Genomic DNA, 11135 nt, shown 5'->3' on the forward strand with positions numbered 1-11135 from the left:
TGTGTGTGTTCATAATTACTTCTATTTGCCAAAATTTGCCTTGTATAGTGTTTCAGTATGAATAATGTTTATTAACTGGCACTTCTCTGATGCTTTATATATTTTAAATCCAATTTAATTTTTATATATAATTAGAATTGGCTCTGGTTTTATTTTTTAATTCCTTTATATCCATGGCTCTTCAATAATAGTACAGAATACCAACTTCACTTCAAAATGGTGATTTTAATTCTTCCTCTAGTCTCTTTAATTTTACTGTTCTCAATCCTGCATTCAGTTCAGAAGGAAGAAGAATGATTTTGAATAATATGGTCATGATGTCAAAACAGTGCAAATTATATGCTGCTGCCATCTGGAATAGTGAAAATAAAAGCTTTATTTACACTGTTCTTTGAAATAATAAACTTTATTGTGGCAGTTTATCTTCAGTATCTATAATGTATTCTGGGAATGCTCCATGTGTGCCTTTTTATTCTGTGAGCTGCAGAATGACTAAAATTTGCCTGTGGCAAACCTATCAGGGAATCTTGAAATAGATTCACTTTCTTTTCTTCCTGAATAGAGTAGAGAAACACCTTCCATTTGCACAATAAGAATAACTGTTTTACATAAGCAAAGTGTTCAAGAGGCACAGTCAAGTACTATGAGTATGTATTTTAGCTAGGCAGATACACAGATTTAACTACAGGTTAATATTCTGTTCTACATATGAATATGAACTCCAGTTTCATATTCTGGAACACGGATGTTTCAGTGGTGAAAATAGTTAAGTGAAATAAAATACTTAACAAACATACTAGCCAGTTTTCTTGACAATGTCTGGCCTTAAGTCCTTTGTACTTATCAAAGTCCTTAAATACTTTGCCTTTATAGTCCATAATCCAAAACCAAAGTCATAGCAATTTGTGTTGGATATCCATATCATAGTAATATCATCATATTGTACTCTAATTCAGAAGACTATTCACACTATTCAGTCTTTCTTTTTAAATCATGACTGTGATTGCCAGAGTGACTCAGTAAGATAGCTATGCAAAATTTAAGACTTCAAGACTCATCTGTTTTTAAAAGCTAACACTCTTCTTGCTGCTAGCAGGGCCTATGCATGGTCGGAAAGTTACCTTTTACAGAAAACATAGTAAAAATGTTAAGAAGCTGTGGCACAAATTCTAGCTAAACATGGCTGTCTTCCTTTTTCTTTAGCTGTATATTTAGTTGTATATTATATTATAATATATTATATATTTAGTTGTGTATTAGACATGCAGGTTTTACCACAAAGGGTCAAAGCCATTGTACTGAAATCATCTTCTTTCTTTGGGTCCAGCTTTTGCATACATGTAGTCTTACAGTACACCTGCATAGCTTGGGAAGTTCCATTCCTGAAATTTTATGAAATAATTACATCACTAAAAAAAAATCTGAAAAAGAGATTGCACCTTTTTTTATTAAGATGAGAGGAAATAGAGTTAAGCAATGAGCAGAACAGTGTTTATAATATATAGTTGTGGCACAGCTATGATTTTTTCTATCATTACCACTTAAAGATAAGTATGCTTTCTTTTTTTGATAGAACATAATTTTAACTTGTGGCTATTTTCAAGATACCACTCCATCAAAATTACTGTTCACACAAAACCACTGAGTTTAAGACTCTAAATGCTGTTGCATTTATGAGGGCAAGCTCACCTCTAGGACAAATGCAGCAACAAGTAAAATTACATATTTTACATTTGTTTAAGGTATACTTATATTGAAATCTGAATGTAAAGGGTAATGTGCTTTTTCCAATCAAGCTTCTTGGAAGGGAAGCAATTACTAGACTGGCAGCAAGGACATTGTTTACAGAACATAGAATCATAAATGGTCTGTGTTAGAAGGTATCTTAAAGGTCATGTATTTCCAAACCCTCTAGAATGTCCCTTCCCATCTAGTGGAAGGGACACCTTCCACTAGATCAGATTCCTCAGAGCCCTACCCAACCTGACCTTGAACAATTCCTTGCCAGGTTCAATTCCAGCTTCACCTAGGCCTTCCCGATCTCATCCCTACACAACCATACTTCATATTCTCTACTCTTCTTAGGTCACCACCCATCCTAACTTCAACTGCTTGTCCATTTGCTTCTTTCCCTTCAGTCTGACCAGCAGTTCTCTACTCAGCCCTGCTGTTCCCTTGTCTTCCTTGCCCAGTTTCTTGCTCCTGGGGATTGCCAGCTCTTGCACTTGGTGGAAGACTTCCTTAAAGATCTGCCAGCTCTGTTCCACTCCCTCGTCCCTGAGGGAAGTCTCCCAGTGGATCTCACTGGCTATCTCCTTGAAGAGCTGGAAGTCTGCCTTCCTAAAGTTCAGGGGCCTAACTTTGTTCCTCACCTGGCCCATACCCCTCAGGACTGCAGACTCCAGCAATGTGTGGTCACTGCAGCCCAGACTTCTTCCAACCCTGATGTTCAACATCAGCTCACTTCCACTGGTGCCCTTCAGATCCAGGATTGTATCCCCTCTGGTAGGGCTGCTGTCTATTCCTTTGCTCCAGAAAGTATCCCTCATGCTTTCCAAGAGTCTCCTGGCTTGCCTGCAGCTTGCTATGCTGCTTTCCCAGCAGAGTTTGGGATGGTTGAAGTGCCCCTGCAGGACAAGAGCCTGTGAGCATGATGATGGCTCCTGTGGCTGGAGCAAGAAGGCTTCATCAATAGAGTCCCTTTGATCAGGGGTCTGCACTTAAACCATCCACAAGGTTCCCTTTGTTTTTTTGGTCCCTGATCCTTAGCCACAGGCATTTGCCCTGCTCATGGCTGCTCTTCAGAGACAGCTCTTCACACTCAGTCTACCTCCTGATGTAGAGGGCCACCCCTCTGCCTCTCTCTTTCCTCACCTGTCTCTTCTGGAGAGCCTGTAGCCATCAATAGTCACACTCCAGTCACATCCCACCAGGTTTCAGTAATGGCAAGAAGGTGACAGCTTTCTGGCAGCTCAGTGGCTTCCATCTTCTGTTTGTTGTCCATTCTGTGTGCCTTGGGTGAGCAATGTCAAACTGATTGAATATACAGAGATTTGAGAAATACGAAGAGCCATGATCCAAAGCAAGGCAAGGTCATTTTGTTGCATTCTCTCTTAAGGGCTCATCTGGTAATCTCTCTCTGTAATTGTTTTCTACATTGTTCAGATCATACGCTGACAAATAACTTCTGTGAAGTCATGCAGCAATTGGAAATTATACTAGTGCTGTACTAAATGCATCCTTTTAATGCCAATAATGAAATTCAGCACCTTTAAGACAAATAACAGATTCAAAGTATGTGGGCTATTTCTAAATCACTTGTATCTGTCATCCTAAACAAAATACGTATTACATGTATAAGTCACTAAGCCACAAGGACAGAAAAATCTGACCTTTAATGGCCTCTGAAAATGACAGTACCAAATGGCTTTGAGAAGGTCAAGTCTGATTTAAATTGTTGATGAATTGGAAACTAATTGTCTGGAACTGAATTTTACATGTGAAGAGCAGAATATACTGTAGTTCAGAACCTAGTGAGCATATTAATGATCAGTAAAAAATATTTTTCCTGGCCACCTCACGTAAAATTACAGAGGTACCAATATATAAAAAATTTGTAATAGTTACTTTCCTCTTACTGTGGCTGAGATGCAGTTGTACAATGATTTGATGCTCAGCTTTGTTTCGTAGAGTGTTTGATGATCTGTCATACTTGGTATCACTAATGTGTAAAGACAGTTGTACAAATTATGAATAAACTTAAGAGGAAAAAAAGTAAATAACATCCTAAAAATGAAATCCACCGTGATAAGCCCTCCAATTAGAAATTTCATTATTTCTCTTGTCCATTTGATGTTGTATATCTGGGTTTATTCCCAGATACCTTAAAGCCAGGTTGGATACCAGCCACAACTGTCAAAAATGTAACAGTTCTGGGTGTTTGAATGTTCGATTTTGATGTTTCTCATGAAAATTTCATGAAGAGCATTCATTCAAAGAGATTGTATGCATAAGGCAGATGGATGGAATTTAATTGCCCTTATTAAAAATAAGAAAGGGAGGCTCTTTACTACTTCATCCTATTAACATTCAAGATAGATTATCTTTGTTGTACACTTAGGTATTTGCAAAAGGGACTCTAGGGTTTTTTGTATAAGCCAAGTAGGAAATGTAAGGTCATAAAAATCCTATTCTGTGTCCCAAGTCAAATCTTGTCAGCTAATACAAAAGCAAGGACTTTTATAAGCAAACATGAAATATACCTTTATTTGGGAAGAGCCTAAGGCTGGTGAATGATTTGACATTTATCAACTGATTGGTAGAAATCCTTGTTCTGAAGAGTCATGAAAGCTTTCTGGACAGTTGTGTTCACTGTACAAAGGCCCTGGAATTGTTGGTGAATTGGGTGAAGATTATTTCTCCTCTGTTCTTCCAGCTGCAGGTATTAGCATTGAAAGAAACAGATAGACCCACATGATTCCATGACTAGTGTCATCACCAAAATGTGGATTTCTTTGATAATGGGATGGCCTATATATGTGGCACCTGCTTGCTGAATGAAGGCGGGATTCGGCTCTCTCCAAGGGGGAAGAGATACTTTGGTGAAGGGCTAGCAGGGCTTATTGATAGGGGTTTAAATTAGATATGAGGGGAGGGAGATATCATCAGGTTTAATAGTGATAAAGTGTGGGACATGCCATTCCACACATACTAGTTAGATGGCTGAGCCAGAAAAAGTCTGGAGAGGGTAAGCAGGTCAGCAGCAGAGCACCAAGACAGTCCAGCCACAGCAGACAGAAAGTCAGCTTCATTGAGGAGCAGCTTAAAACCCCTTTGTGCTAACACATGCAGCATGGGTGGTACTAGAGATGTGTGGATGCCTGCAGGTCTATGACTTTAATTGGCATCATGGAAACACAGGGACCTCTCTTATGACTAGAGTGTTGGGATGAAAGAATGCAGCCACTACACATCATATTTGAAAACTTGTGGCAGTCTGGTGAAATTCCCACCAACAGGAAAGGGGAAAACATGACCCCACTTTTAAAAAGGGAGATAAGGAAGACCAAAGAACTACAGGCCAAACAGTCTCACAATCAGTACTTGTAGAGGTCATGGAACAGATCCTCCTGGAAAATATGCTAAGAGACACTGAAAATAATTAGGTGATTGGTGACAGCCAGCATGGCTTCACTAAAGGCAAATCATGCCTGACAAATTTGGTGGCCTTCTAGGATTGCGTTACAGCAGTGTTGAACAAGGAAGGGCAGCAGAAATCATCTACATGGATTTGTGTGGAGCATGTGACACTCTACCATATATCATCCTTGTCTCTGAACTGGAGAGGCAGGAATTTTGACAGGTGTAACTCTTGGTGGATAAAAAATTGGCTGGATGATGGCACTCCTAGAGTTGCAGTCAACAGCTCAATTCTAGTTAGACACTAGTGTCAGCTGAAGATCTAAGGGACCAGTGCTCCTTGCACCTTTGTCAGCAACATGAGCAGTGGGATTGAGTGCTCCCTTAGCAAATATGCCAATGACACCAAGCTGTGTGATGGGGTCACCACAGTGAAGGACATGGATTGACCTTAGGCTTGAGACGTGGGACCTGAGGAAGTGCAACAAGGCTGAGTGAAAGGTTCTGTACCTGTGTTGGGGTCATTCCAAATAATAATACAGACTTAGTGGAAAACAAATTGAGGCTTACCCTGGGAAGAAAGACAGGATGTTTGTGGATGAAAAGTTTGATATGACTCTGCAATGTACACTCGCAGCTCAGAAAGCCAATCTTATCCTGGACTGCATCAAAAGAGGCACGTCCAGGAGGTAAAGGAATATGCTTATACCCTTCTATTCTTTTGTTGTGAGACTGCCACCTGGAGTACTGTGTCCAGGTCTGGAGCCTCCAACACAAGAAAAACTTTGATTAGTTAGAACGAGTCCAGTAGATAGCCACAAGTTGATGAGAGGTCTGAAATACCTCTTCTACAAAGAAAAGCTGAGAGAGTTGGGGCTGTTCAGCCGAGAAAGGATAAAGCTCTGGTGACCTTTTTATGCTTTCCAGTACCTAAAGGAGGGGCTACAAAAGGCTGGAGAGGAACTTTTCAAAAGGGATAGGAAATGGGAGATTTTCCCTAAGCTGAAGGAGGATAGGTTTTGATTAGACCTTAAGAAAAGCTTTACTCTGAGGGTGGTGAGGCACTGAAATAGGTTGCTCAGACAGTTTGTGGATCCCCCATCTCTGAAGGTGTACAAGACCAGGTTGGATGTATCTCTGAGTAATTTGGTCTAATGGAAGAGATTTCTGTCCATGGCAGAGAGGTTGAATGTAGATTTTGTTTAAGGTCCTAAACCATTCTGTTGTTCTATGGTTATCTATGTGCACTTGTATTGCAAGCAGTTAGGTAGCTCATGAGCAGCATCACACCCCAGGAACTACAAAGATCTGTAGGCTGTGTTTGCTTGCTATGCATTTTTTCAGAAAAGTCTGAAGACTTATCTGACATCTTTGAAAATGTGACACTTCTTAACTAAAGAGAGTTAATGTTGAACAATTTCTCCTGTTAGTTTTATCCCCTAATGAATTGCATGGTAGTAATGATTAGTTAAGACATTAAATAACATGTGGTTTATAGTTAGTGTTGATCCTCTTTCTTTGGTTATTTTTGATTTTCATTTTTGAATGGAATTAATATTATTTTTCAATAAAAATATTTTTGCCATTGCAGTGGAAATGAGGAGCAAGATTTTTTATTTCAAACAGGTTATTTTAGCCATGCAAACTTGATTTCTGAGAAATTTCCTGATCCTACTATGCTGTCAGTGTTATTTGCTAGCAGGTGTCACATTATGAAGGCCAATTACTCTTGTACAATATTTTTAATATTTCAGTATTAACCACACTAGCATGAGGATTTGGGGCTGTATCTGAGTATTTTAATAGACCCTGTTGTATCTATTCAATATCATTGTGAGTTTCATGCCACTTTAACTTTGCTGTCCACACAGCTGCAATGTTTAGAATTTCTCAGTGTTTTGCAGTCCTACAAGGCATTCATCTTTGCAGCATTCCCTTGTAGCAGCAAAGCACTATCAAGTCCATCTATAGGATGGACAATCAAAGCACAGGGGCAATAGATGTTGAGCAACAGCAGATAAGTAATAATGATAGAAGCAAGAAACATAACTTAGGTCTTCTGAGTTAGTGGCCAGATCTTACACTGCATAGTGATCCTTCCTTGTGTACTTCTCTGGTATAAAGAGGAATTTTCCTTAAGGTTGGTAGATTTGATAATGGTAACTTGATATTTCATGTAAAACAGTAGGGCCTCTTGCAAGAAGGGCAACATCAGTGTTCTATGGTACCTTAGTATGAGTCCAATATGCTAGGTAGTGTATCTCATATGATTTTATAATTATAAAGTTTATAGCCATTTTTAATTAACTTTTTCTTTTGTATCAGCATTTTGATCAATTGTTTGTTGTTTATGAATAATTAGGTGATCACTGAATGTTAAGCAGGATGATTTGGGCTCTCATGCAGCACAGCACAACTGAAATTAAATCCCTCAATTTATGAATTTCTTTTTCAGAGGATCAAATTCCTCGAGGTTTTCCAACCATTGATATGGGCCCACAGCTGAAGGTGGTTGAACGAACTCGTACAGCTACCATGTTATGTGCAGCCAGTGGCAATCCTGATCCTGAAATAACTTGGTTCAAAGATTTCTTACCTGTTGACACAAGCAACAACAATGGCCGCATCAAGCAGCTACGCTCAGGTAGGGTCTTGTTACTGTTTCCACCGACGCCCAGAGTTGTTCTCTCTCACTTTTTCTTTCTTTTCTTTCTCTTCCTTTTTTAAAAATATTTTATTTATAGGTAATAATTTCTCTTTCCCCTCTCCTTTTCTGTGTTACTGAGTATGTTGTCCATGTCTGTGATGTTGTCATAGCTTTCTATAGAGTCTGTCTCTATGTGTTTTGCAGCTTCTGTTTACTCCACATTGCTCACTGCTGTGACTGTATTTTTTGATAATTTTTTTCTTTACTGCTTTCTGCAGTACTTGATGAATCCATTTTCTCCTCTTTCTTTCTTCTTTCCTTTTAATTTTTTTTAACAAATTTATTTCAACATTGGACTTCATTCAGAAATTGCAAGGAGTACCAATGGTTATATTCATCAAAACCAAAACCTGCATTAGACACTTCAATTAAAATCTAAAATGTGTTTATTGCTGTCTTTTCCACATTTGACTTCACCAAAGATTAGCCAGTTTGGACACATCTTCTTTCCTCTCACAAATACATAAAGCACAGTACTTCTTCCCATGCAGATTTATACCTGAAAAAAAAAAAAAGGAAATGAAATCTTTGGGAAATCCATGGAACAAAGTTGGGGGTTTTTTGCTGGCTGAGCATTTTTCCAACACATTTAGCCACAGTAGTGTGCGTCCACGCTAAAGCTTTATGAATCCTATATTTTCTGGATCTACAGAAGTCTGCTTTTGGTGTAGATTCCAGCTTTTGCTGCTCTTTCTCTCTCTTTGCCCCTTGCACCTCCCTAGCAGTTCTCTCACTCTCCTCCTGCCTTAGTTTATTCTTTTGCTCTCTTTAGATTAAAAACAAAACAAAACAAAACCAGAAACAGACAAACAAATCTCTAAATTTATCGAGTTTAATGCTTATCCCAAAATAAGATCAGATCATTGATCACTGGGATATAATGAGCTTTTTTCTTCAACAATTGTAGTAGATATCGTTGTAGAATCTAAGTTGTTTAATCACGTGTCTTCCCAGAATTCTCAGCTTTTGACCTGTCCTGTGATGTTAAATCGTCTTGTTAACCTACTTTTTGCTTGTTGTCAGCAGAACTGTGTAAATTAACCTTCTGTTAATGTAAATTAAGATTTTTTCACATGTGACATAGATGATTTAGTATATAAAGCTTTAACTGAAAACTTTGTACCAAATTATAAGGAATATAATAATATTTTTATGCTGTCTTTCTTCTCTCCGTATTTAAATCTCCAGAATCTATTGGTAAGTGCTTAGTTCTGAAGCGCACTTCACCCCCACTAATTTCCATATTCAGAATATTATGATTATGATTATGATAATTATTATATGATTAGTATTATTATTCTTAAAATGCATGGCATGCATTTTACTAACAGTCAGTGTAGTCACCAGATCCCTATAGTGGCGCACACGCACACCTCCACAGAAATGTTGTCTTATCAGTCATAGCAACACCTAAAAGAAACAGTACACATGTATCACATAGATCTAGAATAGTAAATGCCATAATCCAGCCTAAACTACAGTGTTTGTTTTGAGATAGACTTCAGTATATCCTCTTTTCATATATATATAGATCAATATATATATATATATATATATTTAAATAGAATTTCCAATATTTTCCTAAAATATGTCATGAGTACAGTTTTGTAAAGTTTCCTTTAAGTATTTGAGGCATATTTGATACATTTCTAACCCTATATAACCGAACGTCTAAGAACTCAGATGCTACTCTGAGAATGGCAGTGCAGCCAATTATAGCCTTTTTGCCCTTTGTGGTACAATGCAACTTGCTTTTATAACCTGATAATACTATCTAATATATTCCTGTTTTAACAGTATAGTAATTCAAGTTTCTCTTAAGACCTTATTTAATTCTGTAAATCTAATTTGATTCTTCTTCCAAAGCCCTAGCCTCCTTCTTCTCGTACTAATGCTTCTTCTTTCTAATCTTATTTGCATTCATATTATCCACCCAGGTGGTACACCAATAAGAGGTAAGAGTGCTGAACTAACGTTCACAGAATGATCTTACTCATTCTTTCTGTCCTTTCATCCCTCTCATTTTGTCCTGTTTTTGGTTTTGTTTTGTTTTGTTTTCCATAAGGAAAAAACAAAACAAAATAAAAACCGCGGAAATGTCCATCATCTGATTTTCTTTTTCCTTTGTCCTGTTTGGTTATGATCAGTGACTCTCATATTGTGACCTTTCTTTCTTCACATTGCCTTTTCCTTTCCCCTTTTCATTTGTTCATTAAAAAAAAAAAAAAAAAAAAAAAAAAAAAAAAAAAAAAAAGTGATATGCTTCAAAGAAAGCATATCCAGGTCTCCTGGCCATAGCCCAGTCACAGCGTACCATTTGTCCCTCTTTTTTCTTTTTCTTTTTCTTCTTCTTCTTCTCTTTTTTCTTCTTCTTCTTTTTCTTCTTTTTTCTTTTTCTTCTTTTTTTTCTTCTTTTTTTCCTTCCTCTTTTTTTTTGTCCAACTGGAGCAAAAAAGATCATTTTTTTTCTTCCTTAGCTGTTCTTTTCCTGGACCAAAGCCAAGATGGTCTGGAGAACAGTAGCAGACATGCAGAAGACAACATGGACTATCTTCTTTTTGTCTTATCTTTCATAAAAGGTTTTTGGTTTTGTTCTTCTTCGATCCTTTTTTTTTCTTTAACTTCATAAAATTTAAAATTATGTATCCCCCCCCTAAAAGAATTACAGAAGTGGTTTTTTCCTTTTATTGTGGTTTTGCCTTTTTTTTTTTTTTTTGGTTGTTGTTGTAGTTTTCTTTTTTTTGGAATTCTCTCACCTCTGGATTTTTGGATCTTCTAATCTACAGGCTTTGGAAATGAAAGGTTACTGACTCATTATTCTTGGTGGTATGTGGTATTGTTGGTTTTTGATTCTCTAGCAAAACTGTTTACTTCTTTTGTAATTCTTGTTTTATATTTTTCTTGGGTTTTGTGACACCACACTGCTAATCCCACTTGTGGATTTTGATGGGTGTCTCAGGAGGGGCCCTCCTATGGTCCTCAGCAGTGGTTGGTTGGTTCTTCCTTGGCATAGACCATACTTTTGAAACTTTTTTGTCTTCTAATTCAACTGCTCTTTGTTTTTCAGCAAACGTACTTTAAGATTGTAAGTTGCGGAAAACGGTCTTTCTTTTCTTATCAATCTGCATGTCTTAAAGGAGTTTTATTTCTTTAAAATAATATTTTGATAATTGTAAATGACTAATACAATTTCTTTTTTTTCACTTCAAGCAGCCTTTTTGTTCTTGCTGCGCATTTTTGGCTTTCTTCAGCAGAAGATTTCTTGAAGTCTGTCCTGCTTTTTTATGAG

At 37.4% G+C, this 11135-nt stretch overlaps 1 protein-coding gene across 1 annotated transcript in view; it reads left to right on the plus strand.

Annotated features, from left to right (window-relative positions):
• The window catches only part of PTPRD (protein tyrosine phosphatase receptor type D), a 362060-nt gene that overhangs the window by 213266 nt on the left and 137659 nt on the right, over positions 1–11135 (plus strand). Inside the window, exons 5-6 of the mRNA XM_066569175.1 lie at positions 7595–7783; positions 9784–9801. Of these exons, the coding sequence (XP_066425272.1) occupies positions 7595–7783; positions 9784–9801 (207 nt within the window). The remainder of the gene's footprint in view (positions 1–7594; positions 7784–9783; positions 9802–11135) is intronic.

Source organism: Molothrus aeneus, chromosome Z (assembly GCF_037042795.1).
Source record: "Molothrus aeneus isolate 106 chromosome Z, BPBGC_Maene_1.0, whole genome shotgun sequence".
Taxonomy (NCBI): Eukaryota; Metazoa; Chordata; class Aves; order Passeriformes; family Icteridae; genus Molothrus; species Molothrus aeneus.